Source organism: Carcharodon carcharias, chromosome 4 (assembly GCF_017639515.1).
Source record: "Carcharodon carcharias isolate sCarCar2 chromosome 4, sCarCar2.pri, whole genome shotgun sequence".
Lineage (NCBI taxonomy): Eukaryota > Metazoa > Chordata > Chondrichthyes > Lamniformes > Lamnidae > Carcharodon > Carcharodon carcharias.
The window spans coordinates 38880426-38894266 of NC_054470.1; the positions used below are offsets into that span (position 1 = coordinate 38880426).

Consider the following 13841-nt stretch of genomic DNA (forward strand, 5'->3'; position numbering starts at 1 on the left):
ACTAAAGGTCACGGCAGTTTTGGGGAAGAACTGGAAGCAGAAGTCCTCAGGATCATGATATGGTGGCTGCCAATAAACTTGAGGATAAATTAATAAGAGAAGTAAAACAAAGGGAATTAGTTGGAGAGAGTTTGGTGTGAAAAGTGACTGGGTGGTGCAGATGATAGCGTGGACTCTCCCACAGCTGAAAAAATAATCTTAAAATGTATTAGCTTTTTTGGCCATGTATTCATGGAGTGTAGATCAATTGACATAAAAGTCACATTTCTGAGAGCAATACTTTTCAGAGAGAAGTGTTTCCAAAACCACCCCAGAGGCAGCTGATACAGAAGGAAAGCTGTAGAAACTGAACAGGTACACCATGGCCTGAATGATGCTTTTAGGGTGTGGTATTTTTTGCTGACTGTCATTTTGCTGAAAATTGTGTGTTGTGTTCAATGAAAGGCAGATCCCTCAATGTCTTATTGATATCAAAAAGGAAAACTTCCAGATATCTTCATGATGCATGTTGATGATTTCTTATGGGGTGGTACTGCAGAATTTGAGCTATATGTTATTAAGAAGATTGGAGTAAAATTTAAAATTGGGAATCAGGGCCGTTTTTTTAGTTTTTTATTGGTAACATCCTTCCAACTACGAGAGATGACAGACACACAGCAAAGAACCTACTTAGGTGGGGTGTCTTCACTTGGGGCACCTCTGCTGATGGCTGCGAAGGCAGCTTCTGCCACAAGCACCACACATGAATCTGCCCAGCAACATTTGTATTTGTCTTTGGTGTTGATGCTTATTGCCAAGCTGCTGTTGCCACTGGCTGTGGTGGTACAGCAGCCCACAGGAGGTGTCATCACCATTTCTCTCTTTTGCCAGCTAGTGACTCCTTGGTGCATTAGTTGATATTTAGGGCCTTCATGGCGCACTTGCAAACATTGCTGAAGCGGTGCCTTGTTGCTCCACTGGTTGTCTGACTCCAGCTACCTCAATATTCAGAAGGTCCTTGGGTATCCGACCATATACTGTCCTGCCAACACACTTGGGAGCTCCTTCATTGAGAGGACTGCCGCATTGCTGATTTTTGTCCTGCCAGCATATACCCATTATGTGCCACAGATAGCGAAATTGGAAATTATTGAGCTTCTTTTCTTGATAGCTGTAAGTGGCCCATATTTCACAGCCATTCAGCAAGGTGCTGAGAACACGGGCCCTATAAACCATCAGCTTGGTCCTAAAGGTCAGCTTGGTGTTATCCCGTGCACATTTCGTGAGCCAGCCAGCTCCTTTCCCTAAACAAGTGTTGAGCTCTACATCAAGGGACAGATTGTCTGTCACCCTGGACTCTAGGTAGCAGAATTTGCTAACCAGTTCCAGTGGGGTGTTATTTTGTGTGATCAAGGTGGCGGGGGGTCAAGGGGGAGAATGGGAAGAGAGTGAGGCAGCACCGTGTCCCATGACCACAGGCTTCTTGATGCATATAGTGTGGGAAAACAAGTTACAGGCATGGGAGAGACAGTCCATGAGGCTTTGTGGCTGAGTTGCCATGTAGACGACTAGTGCAGCATCTATTTAACACCATCAGCAGAGCACGGCTCTGAGATTTTGGGAACAATTGGCTGTACACCAAAGCTCCTCAGCCCCATCTGCTCCTTCCATGACAACATGCACTGCACTGTGCAGTTTGGCTCTACATCTGACAATTTTGGAGCAAAAAATGGAGTGAAACAGGGCTGTGTCCTAGCCCCCACTCTGTTTGGTAGCTTCTTCTCTATGCTCCTGACCTACATCTTCCTTGCAGATATGGAAGGAGTTAACTTGTGCATTAGGCTAGACAGCAAACTCTACAAGCTATCAAGACTGAAAACGAAGGCAAAAACATTGTGTCCTGATCAAAGAACTCCTCAACACGGACTGCTGCGCTAGTTGCCCACATGGCTTTTAAATATAAAGGCAAAATACTGCGGATGCTGGAAACCTGAAACAAAAACAAAAAGTGCTGGAAAAACTAGGCAGGTCTAACAGCATCTGTGGAGAGAAAAACAGAGTTAACATTTCGAGTCCGTATGACCCGAGCCCACTCTGAAGAAGAGTCATACGGACTCAAAACGTTAACTCTGCCTTTCTCTCCACAGATGTTGTTAGACCTGCTGAGTTTTCCAGCATTTTTTGTTTTTGTTTCAACTTCTAAGTACATTGGTTTAGATATTAAGCAGAGTAGGTCTGGAATAATTTGAATCAACAATTCTATTTAGAAATTGTCACTCCCATCCTGGTTAATCATACTAGGTCGTCACACATGTTGGGGAGAAAAGAAATCTCTAAAATTAACTGGATTGATGTAAGCCTGATTATTTCACAAAAAGAAATGTTTGTACAAAGAAATTGTCAGGGGTCCTAGAGGAGGGGTTTCTCACAATGCTTTGTACCGAATATGGTTTTGATTTAACTTGTTTTTATTTTAGAGAAAGAAAATAATCTGCTAATTGTATTTAAATTGTTTAATTGTATGAAGGTGATGGTCATTAACTGGGGGTTTAGTTGAACCTCATAAATTTACAGAGTAAAACTGTGATTGCTAGGTTAGGAGTCTTGTAATGTGTAACACTAAAAGTCTGTAACAATTGATTCCAGTTCCAACCTTCACCAACTGGCTTTCTGAAATAGAACATCCATTGTTCATACCAATCTCTGTTAGATTCTACAACGACAACTTTTGTTGGTCAAAAAAACATGCTTATCCTCCAACTCGTAAAGTACATCATCTGCTGTGCCATTGTGACTTCCCTTTCCAGCCACACTGCCTCTCAGATGGAGCTTACTGGTTAAAGGGTTTTAGGGCCATGCCTAGTAGGAACCAGGTTGAGACTGCCCATATCTGCCTTGGGATCAGCAGAAAGAGAAGACTTGAATCCTCAGAAAAAGCGAAAGAACTGCAGATGCTGTAACTCTGAAATAAAAACAGAAAAATATGCTGGGAGCTGTCAGCAGGACCATTAGCATTGTGGAATGAAGATGTAAGTTAACATTTTCAGGTGTCATGGACATTTCATCAAATGGAGGACACTTGAATCCCGTTGATTTAAATTGGAATTTAACTCTGTTCTTAGGGGTAAAAGATTGATGTCTAATGTGCTATCCTAATTACTCATTTCAATGATTTTCATAACTTCCCTTTGCTGTTAACTCTGATTTGCTCTTTTTTTTAAAGTTGCCAACATTGTTGCACCTTAAGACATTTTACCAGGTTAAGGTGCAGTATAAGTGAAAGCTGTTGTTGTATCCTTTTTGCCATAATTAAGCATATCATGTCTGCTTCAAAATACAGTAGAAGCATAATGCTTAATCAACCATTTGTACAATTGCCACCTTTGATTCTGTTCATTTTCTTAGAAAACTGAAAAGTATTTTCTTTGCTGATTTGGCTATAAGTTAATTGATCTGAGCCAAGACAACAACTGGGCCATTGCAGTTGGCCTTGAGTTCCCCTTTGCTGGGAGTATTAAGGATGAGAGGAAGAAGTATTGCAGTAAGTTAATTGTCACTGATACCATTCTCAGTTGGCTTTTGTTTTTCTAATACAAAGCATATCAGATTTTCAGTTGATAATAGTCTCATTTGTAGGTTTAAAGCTTGTGTGTTTTAAGTTTGCCTTCATTTTTAACAGTAATTTGAACAGAACATAATTTCAGATGTGCTATCTGGGATATAATAAAAATGGATTTTCAAAACAATGGAAAACCACTTTACAGTACATGCTCTGCTTTCTCCCTTTCCCCTCTCCTCCTTTCCTGAAGGTTGTTATTTTTTGCCTAATTTTTGTTGTGTGCCATTAAGCTGTTGAATATGACAGCAGAACTACATCCCTTGTCCATATATGCACATCATTTGATGGCAATGTGGAATGAAAAGTGGCTAGTTTCACTTACTATACCTGCTGTGTTGAGAACTGGTAGCTGCCTTAGCAGAAATCAGCTAACAACACAGTCTGGGCGTCAAACTCTCAGCCATTTGGAAGCTCTAGTAGATTCTTTCAAAAATTAATTTTGCTACTGGCAGTATGTTCGGATAAATTTTGATATCAATTACAGCAAATTGTTGATTTGCAAAAATTGCATTTGTTGTAATGGATAGCTGTAATGTTCCAATAATGCGGGTGGGGCATTATTCATGCCTCCCACAATTTCTCATTCTATATTTTTATATATTAGCTGGTAGATCTCTGCTCCATCAGAGGGTTTGCTGTTCCATAATGTTAGATAATATCAGGACTGTTGATTTACAGTGACAGAATAAGTTAAATTCCTGTTTTATTAAGTTGCAAGTTGGGATTTTTACTGGTGCTTTAGGAATTGAATTTCATAACTTTATTATTCTGTGATATCTGTAAATTTTTAGACATTTGGAGGTATATGTTGAGATGGGGTTGATTGAGATTTAGTTGCGCTTGGGGGCAGTACTGTGGTTTAGTAACACAGGGTGATTGTCCTAGGTATTGGCAGAATTGAGTTGGGTGTCCTGGAGCTCGAGTACTACAGTGGGGCCTTTGATATCTGACTTCACTGTGGAGAGGAAACCTGGGTTTTACACAACTGGAGGTTGAATTTTTGAGTACAGGCAAACTTCCTTAATCCATACGTTTCTAGTCCATGGAGGAAAGTAGTAGTGCTGGATCTAGGGGAATGAAGTAGGATAAGTGTTGCTGTGGGAGAACTTTGTTATAACCCCAATTAACACAATTAGGGTTAAAGCGGTTAAGGAAAGGGACAAAGAAAAATCAATGGTGAAAGTGCCTGATTGGAAGATGGCAAACTTCAGTGATTTGAGACTGGATTTAACACAAGATTGGCCAGGAAAATAGTAAATGAGTAATGACAGGCTTTCTAGGCAGAGATACTTGGAGTACAATCTAAGCCTATTCCCATAAGGAAGAAAGTTGGGGTATCCAAAGCTTAGAGTTTCCTGGGTGACAGAGAAATTAGAAGTTAAAATAAGACAGAAAATGGAGGCTTAAGATGTATGGAAAGCAGAGAATACACACAGTGAGGACTTAAGACATGTGGAAGGTAGAGTACACACTAAAGTCAAAAATCTGGCAGAATAGAGAGAGTGCAGGAGGAAATTGATAAGAGAAAGGTGAGAGTATAGAAAAGATCAATGGGTAACAAAAGGGAACCCAAAATTTTTATTGGATTGGGTTTAAAAAATAGGAGGTGCTAATAAGTTGACATGGCTCAGTTAACATGTCACTTGGGTCCAGATGGAATCCATTCCAAGTTGCTCAGAGAAGCTAGAGTGCAGAAAGCAGAATCTCTAATATATAATTTAATAATGTTTCAATCTTGCAGATGGTACAGAGGTGGTTTATCAGGATGGTATCAGGGATGAGGGAATTATGTGGAAAGATTAGGGAAACTGGGATCGTTTTCAGAGAAGGCCATGGAGAAAAATAATAGAGGTATTCAAAATTGAGGGGTTTTGATAAAGCAGGTAGAAGCGGTTTCCTCCAAGTGAGTCAGTAACCAAAAGTCATGGCTTTAAAATAATTGGCAAAAGAACTGGAGAGGAGATGAGAGATTTTTCAGAGGGTTGTTAAGATCTGGAATGGATGGTGAAATTAAATTCCTATGGAAACTATCAAAAGACAAATGGATGTGTATTTGGAGAAAACTAGTTAGCAGGGGTTTGCAGAAATTATAGCGTCTGGAACAAAATTGGTTAGTTCTTCTCAAGAGCCAGCAAAGGCATGATGGGTCAAATGGTCATCTCTTGCTCTCTAAATTGGCATTAATGAGAGGTTTACCTTGACAATTCTTTGTGTCTGTCTGCAGTGGCAGAGTGTTGGGGGTGTGGTTAAGAGAGGAGGACCAGCCTTTTCTTTGTCTCTAGAAAGATAGAAATGCGCAAAAAAAATTAATATTCCTAGAATGCAAAACAAAATCTGCAACAGTAATCTGTCTTTCACCTGTGCACCTATTTAAAAAAAAAGTATCCTCATTTTTCAAAACCCAATATAAATTTTACCTAAATAAACACTTTGAAACTTCTTCTGTAGCTTTGCTTGAAATGATTTTGCACAGAAGTTGTTTAGAAATAGAAAGATATGCCTCAGATCAGTTAACAATGATACCCAGGACATGATGGTATTCTAGGAGAGCTTTACAGGATTGGATGTGGTGCTTTTACTGAGCACCTGGGCAAGGTGTTTTTCATAATCTGTAGGGTGAAGAACCGACTCCCACGGGACCTAAAGCTGTAATAAAAACAAAGGCATAAAGTCAAACTGCAGTAACTCTCAGGACATCTTGCTTCAATTTATACCTGACCAGATTCTGATTTGGATTCCTTTCAGTTGCCAGCTCCTGAACATTGTGGATGAGAAGCTTCTACAATCACAGGTTTAGGTCTAGCTGAGGGACCATGGTCCTTATTGCTGGTCATCTTGAGAAGGACAGGGAGCAAATGAAGACCGATAAATGGCATTTGTTGACTTGACCAAAGCTTTTGACTTCATTGGTCAGTCTGGACTTTGAAGATTTATAAGGAAATTTGGTTATCTGGCAAAGTTCTTGTCTGTTCTGAAACAGCTCAGTGTATTGACAGTACTCTGAGTTGTTCCCTATTTCAAACGGTGTGATCTAAAGGCAAGCACGGATTCCTGCTCTGTTTGCTCCCTTTAATGCGACTGGCTTGCAACATTAAGCAGATGATGGGCTGTGAATCTGCACGACAGGGAAATTGTTCAGTCTATCAACATTGCAAGCAATGATTGATGTCTAATAATAAATTAAACGAGAACTTTTGCATGACTACACTTTTTGAAGAGGATCTTCAGTTGTTAATGGATGGATATGTAACTTCCACTATTAGCTATGGGCTTATATAGTCTGTAGGAGATTAACATGTTGCATAAACCAGCATCTGGGAAGTTACATGTTAGTTACTTGTTGCTGAAAACAGAATTGATTATAGTCAAGGAGTTCACCTATATTGGAAGTGTACTATGTAATGATGCAAGGAAGTGATAGCTTGAATACAGAGAACAAGCTTAGCTTTTGATAGACTGTCCAGACTTTATTTGGATTCAGGACATATCATAGTTGTCTCTAAACTGAAGATTTTTATGGCAGTTGACGTTACAGTTTTTGCATGGTTACAAAACATGGAAAATCTATTAAAGGTGCTCTCAACAGTTGGAAATGAATCACCAAAGACACATTTTCACCTTCCTTAGTGATCCTGCCCTGCAACCTAATATAAACAGTGAAGGATTGGAGCACGCTGATAATATCAGCATTGAAGCTTTGATGAACAATGAGCTGGAAATGTTAGGTTGGATAATGCACAGTTACTGAAGCAGATGCTTTATGGAGAAGTGATGGATGGTAGAAGAAAGTCAGATTGACAATAAATGCTGCAAAGACATGCTTGAGATTCATCTCAAGCAGTGCAAATGGTCATTAACGTTTGAAAAGTCCTGGTTACCAGCAGATGACTGTGCCATGATGAAGTGAGAGCAGGAGTGAAGGAATTTGAGCTACACTGCCCTGCCAATATGGAGGCAATATGTGGGAAACTGAAGGATCGGCAAAATCTGAGGGATCAACAGAGAATCCTCCAGGAATGTGACTATTTAAAGCTTGAGCTGGCAGACATTAGGCTGCATTGTCATCAATGCACCCATCTACCATCTACCCTTCTTGGTTAGCACCATCATCCTTAAGGACGAGGGACACACTACAGTTTGTGTTTTGGGAGCTGAGACACACTGTTACTGACTGAACTGAAATTACACACATTCTAATGTTGAGGGTTTCTTCAGATGTTTCGGAACTGCTGGCTTGGCCTTCTGTTAGCTGTGGCACATGTTGGAAATGCCAGATGAAAGATTGTCTAAACTCTGTTCTGTAATTTAGTTGTTCTGTAAAATATATATTTATACTTTGACTGAATTGTTTGATGTGGCTGGTTTAGTAATTAAGTTTTTATCTTTTTTCACTGTTGTCCTTGATCAGCTATTTAATATGGATGTGCAGAAAAGCAAAAAGAGACCACATTAATGCAGCTGTACAAATGGAGACCCAATTTACAATGCTGATGTTAATATAATTGCCTATGTTGTGATTTGGATAGGCATAAAACAAATAATGATGTGATAACCTGTGAATATTTATATGAGGAATTGCACTGCTTGCTTCTGATTTATGCTAGAACATATCCTTACTGACATGTTATGAAACTGCCCAGCCAAGGGAATCAAGTTTCTAGTTGTGCTGATTTGCAATTTATAGTTGTATAAGTATCTAACACAAAATCCAATTTATGTAGTAACTTCAATGCAATACTGAGGGACTGGTGCATTTTTGGAAATGACATCTTTTACTTGAGGCGTTAAACTGAGGTCCTATCTTCTGGTGGATATAAAATACAAAATATCCTATGGCATGTCTTTCAAAGAGCAGCAGCTGGTACTTCTTGTAACCTGGGCAACATCATCCCTAAACCACCATTAACCCAGATCACTGGTCATTTGCATTGCTTGCTCTTGGTAGGACTTTGCTGTGTGCAATTGGTTGTTGTTTTCTTACAAAATAACTGTATTGGCTATGAATGTTCAGAGAGCTCCAAAGATGTAAAAGGCGCTAGCTAATTGCAAGGTTTTGCTTTAGGGAGTAATCACTCCTTTTGCTGTTGTAAACAGAGTGTTTGGTTAACTTGGTAGAACCTTGGTTGAAATATAACTTTTAGGCAGCTCTACAAGACCATGTTAAGAGTTTAGTGTCAATCAGTATTGCTCAAGCTTGTATTTGTGGACTGCTTAGGTACATATGAGAGAGCCTCAGGGCTAAATAAACCCCTGGTCCTATTAATTTGCCTATATTTCAAGTGCTAACACCAATAGATGGTGTTCCTCCTTTAAGACACTCTTTAAAACATACTTCTTCGCCCAAGCTTTTGGTCATCTGACCTAATATCACTTCTTATGGTTTGGGTCACACTTTGTTTTATAATGCTCCGTTGAAGCACTTTGATTCATCCAAAAGTGAGTTAACAATGCTAAAAACAGACCCTGTTTATATCTCTAGATCCATATTTGTAAACATTGAGTGAGAAATGTCACCATTAATATATGTGGAGTTGTATGGATTTTGTGGAGCAGATTGCCAAGACTTGGAGGGGCAGATAGGGATGGCGCAAGTAGTCCATGATCTATAGTTCGGACTTCGTGATACTTTACAACAATATTTTGGAAGAGGAGAAGTGGGAATGTTTTAAAAGTTTAATAAGGGTGCAGAATAATTAAAACAAAAGCAAAATGCTGCACATGTTGGAAATTAGAAACAAAAACAAAAAATGCTGGAAATACGCAATAGGCCTGACAGAATCTGTAGAGAGACAAATAGGAACATGCAGAATTATGTTAAAAGGGTGCTCAGCCAAAAAATGAACCCAGAAAATGTGTAACTTCAGGCGCAAAACATAATCTGCAAGAAAAAATTATTTCAGAAACAAAGGGTAGTCAGAGTTGAAACTATAAAATGCAAACCAAGAATACGCACAAGACAGGTAATATACCAAATAATTACCTTACTATATTAGTGTAGAAGTCGACGGCATGACTTTTAGCCTTAAAAACTGAATTTTTTATATACAGGTATCAAACTGTGCTGTGATTGCTAATTGCTTGTTAGTAATTACAATGGCTCATTATCTTCAAGGTACATGGGGAACATTTCGATTTTAACTCTGCCGATTTTAGCAGCAATCTCCCAGCCAATTGAACAGACTGTGTACCGCATGATCTATCATGATGCCTTTGAGAGAGATTAACAAGTATCCAGCTCAATTTAAAATAAAAGTTGTAGTATTTGCCTACAACTAGTAATTATGCAGCAGCAAGACAGTTTAAGGTTTCTGAAAAAAGGATTAGAAACTGGAGAAAGACACCCACTAATGTTCTGAAAAATAAATGTGCTAGCAGAGGAAAACTGAGCAAGTGACCTCATGGAGAAATAAGTGGCAGAATGGGTTAACGAGCATTGGCAAAATAGTTATATTATCACCTACAGAGTCACTGGACTCTGCACCCTCAGAGAAATGAAGAAAGATGGTATTTCACAAGTCAAGACCAGTGCCAGATGTTGCACAAGGTTCATTGTTACAATTGGGATGAGAGGAGTGCACAGTTTAACTAGCCCCACTACTCCACGGGTTACACCGTAAGTCTAAAAGTTTAATTCACTCACCAAAATGGCCAATTATTTACCTTCACTATTGTTAGACCCAGAATAAAAGAGACTTTAACCAGGCTTCTTTCAATAAACTCAGAATGATTGATTTATTATAAAACAAAACTTCTTTTTTAAATCAAATTGCAAGACCGGTTAAGACACAATTGTAATCTGGCAGCATAACTATCTACCCCTTTTAAAATTCCCCAGTATGCGTGCACACAAAGGACAAAGAGCTAGGTGTTGAAATGGATAAAGTTCGTAGGGTTTCAACGTTGTCGATTTGGAATGGCCTCACGTGAAGACAGATCATAACCTCCAGGCCTCTACTGGGACTAATCACCAACGGTGTTTTGACATGGAGGAAAATAGAGCCAGATCAATCCTTCTAGTCTCAGCCTCTCAGGTTTCTAAAGACAGGCAAGTTCCATTGTGATGAGGATTCTTAGCTGGATATTGTTGGCCACTCTACTTCAGGCAAGGCAAGGAGAATGTGAAATTGTGAGCTGGGTAGCTGTTCACGTTCTCAGTTCAGTCTCAACTAAATTCAAAAAAACAAGTTCAAAATTTAAAGCTCAACTGTTATGTGATTTCCAGTCAATCACTAGCCTTTGTCTTTAAACCAGTTTTTTTCCCTGTTCATTAAGATAATTGCAGCGCAAACAAGCAAACAGCTCTCCCTCATCAAGTACCATGCTGGTCAGGTGAGTTCTTGGCAAAGGCATGTTTGCTCCCAGTCCAAAGGGGAACTTGTGACTGATTTGTTTAAAAAAAAATCCAGGTCAGCTTCCAATTGCCCACATAATGCGGTGTCTTTCCATATTTTAAAAGAAAATATTGTCCTGAAAGGTATGATTCAAATATCGTGATTTAATACTCCAGCAAAGGACAAAAAATTGGCAAAGTCTGCCATATGAACTCAACAATAAAATCATCAGATTCCACTGTTTTGTCATCCAAAATTGGGAGAAAAGTTATCGATTGGCCTACATTGGAAATATAATGGAACACTGATGAAATTTGACATGTCATCAAACAAGAACTTTTCCAAGATTGGTGGGAAAAAGCTGAACTTGTAAAGTCAATTGGCCATGAGAAGACTCAATTCACAGTGGCTCCATCTTGTATGGCAGATTGCAGAAAGTTAAAACTGATGGTGTTGTTCAAGCACATAAATCTCCCCAAAGAGAAGTTTCAGAAAAGGGGGTGGTGTCCATCTTTTTCAAGACAGGCTTTTTCAAGACAGACTGGATGGATGAAGGCAGTTAAAAGAAATGGATCAAAGAAGTGTGGAATTTGAAATCAGGAGGATTATGCAAAGAAATAAGTTTGCTTCTCTGGGATATGTTCAACCCCCATCTTGTCGACGATGCAGCCCGTAATGTGAGATCAATGAATGTTGATGTGGCGGATATTCCTGACAGTCTTACAATTGTTGTTCAACCCTTGGATGATGGAGCATCTGAAATTGGATGATGGAGCATCTGAAAGACGTGGAACAATTGGATTTTGTAGGTTTAAAAAAAACATTCACTAAAAGTGGAAATATTAAGCACTCCCACTAGCAACATTGTGTCATAGATGTGTGGCATGAACATGATCCCAATATTGTCAAAAAAATTATTTCTAAAATGTGGAATATTGAATGTGCCCAAAAATATCAAGGATGATTACTTGTGGCATGACAGTGCAGAAGTTACCTATACTACCAATGCTGATGAAGACATGGAAGATCAATATGATGATGTTTTATAACCAGGCTATTGGGACAAATTGTTCAATGATTCAGATGGTGACTTTAGTGATTTCAAAGGATTCCAACATGGTGTTGTCATTAATTTGTATGGTATATATTTATATTGTGTTGGATGAAATGTATATAATTTGTAATGTTATAAAAGAAATAAATGTTAGAGAATTAATCTGAATTCTTTGATGTTGGTTTTTACTTTATTCCTTTGCAGTGGTCTTTTTTGCACCCAAATCAAGTAAGCATGTAAACCTCTCAAAGACATCCCCCTGTAAAAGTTCACCCCAATTTTGTAAAAAATTGGTTCAAAAACTTGACTTTTCAATGAGTATATACTCTTTTCTGTCACTCAATTTCCATGCTGTATGCATCATAATATATTTTTTAAAAAGTTTTGCTGCCTTTTTTCTTCGCTCCAGATTCTTCCTCACTCCTCTTTTGCTCTGTTCCTCCTTTTATTTCTTTTTTTTTTGCCATTTCTTCCTTGTTGTACTTTTTGTGTTTTATTTTAACCATCTCTTTTTTCTTTTATTCTTAGAACATAAGAACTAAGAGCAGGATTAGGCAATTCAGCCTCTTGAGCCTGCCCCGCCATTCGTTACAATCATGGCTGATCTCATTTCAGCCTCAACTCCAATTTCCCGCCCTCTCCCCATAACCTTTCAACCCATTACTAATTAAAAATCTATCTCTTCCTTAAATTTATTCAGTGTCCCGGCATCCACTGCACTCTGAGGTAGTGAATTGCACAGATTCATGGCCCTTTGAGAAAAGTAATGAGAAAATTAAATCTCTGATTTAAATCTACCACCCCTTAGCCTAAAACCATAGCCACTAATTTTTGCATCCTGTCCTCCTCCTTGTGTTGTTTTTTGATTCTCTGCACCCCCCCCCCCCACCAACCTCACTGTTCCAGTGCCTTTTGGCAGCCCATTTCGCTCTCCCTGATGTCTCCCACGTCCTTAACACAGCTAATTTGAGTTTTACCTACTGCTAAGTTTCTTCCTGAGACTGACTGGAGTAGCTTGCAAAGCTTTGTTTTTTCTTAATTGATAACATTAATATTCACTCAGAACTTGAAGCTCTAGTCCAAAGAGGAACCAGGAGGACGCGGAACAGAATTGAGTAGAGGCTGGAGAGAGCAAGATTGGGATTTGGGAACTGTTGGTGGACAGGGTTAGAATTGGAGGAAATGATCAGGACTCCATTACATTGTCACCTGGCACCAACAGGCAGTCGCACTGCATAAACTGGGCAAACATTCATTAACTAGGCTCTCGTTGTGTCGGATTTGTCAGCAAAGAAGAATATTGGGATGATTCTTTTCATTTTCATAGAACATCTTTATAGTTCAGAGATATAACCTCAGGGAATTGTGACATTCCTCTGTTAATCAGGAGCCCTTGACCAAGTTGCACCCTTCTTTTAAAAAAAACAAAATAGACTTATGCCCTTGCTGACATCAAATTTTCAAAATAATTTAAGCAATTAAGGACAGTTACAGGAAGTATCCCATTACTCAGTTTGTACTAATTTGTGGACATTTTGTTGCAGGAGGGAAAATGTTCGATTGACTGTAGGATGGCAATCCTCTTCTAATCCAGTTCACAAAAAGGTACAGTAAATGACTTTTTGTAGTCAATTCCCTTCATAGCATAGTTTATATTTTCTTCACCAATTCTGCATAACAACAATAACTCAGCTTTACCTGTAACATAGACAATAGCCCAAGGTGCTCCAGCAAGATTTGATCAAATAAAAGTGTGCACCAGATCAAAGACGGGCATATTTAGAGTGGTGACCAAAAGCTTGGTCAAAGAGGTGAGTTTGAAGGAGGAGAGCTAGAGTCGGGAGTGGTTTACGAAGGG

The 13841-nt window shown here is 39.0% G+C and overlaps 1 protein-coding gene across 3 annotated transcripts in view; it reads left to right on the top strand.

Annotated features, from left to right (window-relative positions):
* Nucleotides 1-13841, top strand: part of LOC121277440 (spindle assembly abnormal protein 6 homolog) — an 86743-nt gene that overhangs the window by 14086 nt on the left and 58816 nt on the right. For 2 of the 3 annotated variants that reach the window (XM_041186911.1, XM_041186910.1), the window contains exon 2: nt 13528-13588. The exons of the other annotated variant lie outside the window; for it this stretch is intronic. In XM_041186911.1, the coding sequence (XP_041042845.1) occupies nt 13528-13588 (61 nt within the window). The remainder of the gene's footprint in view (nt 1-13527; nt 13589-13841) is intronic. 3 annotated transcript variants of the gene reach the window in all.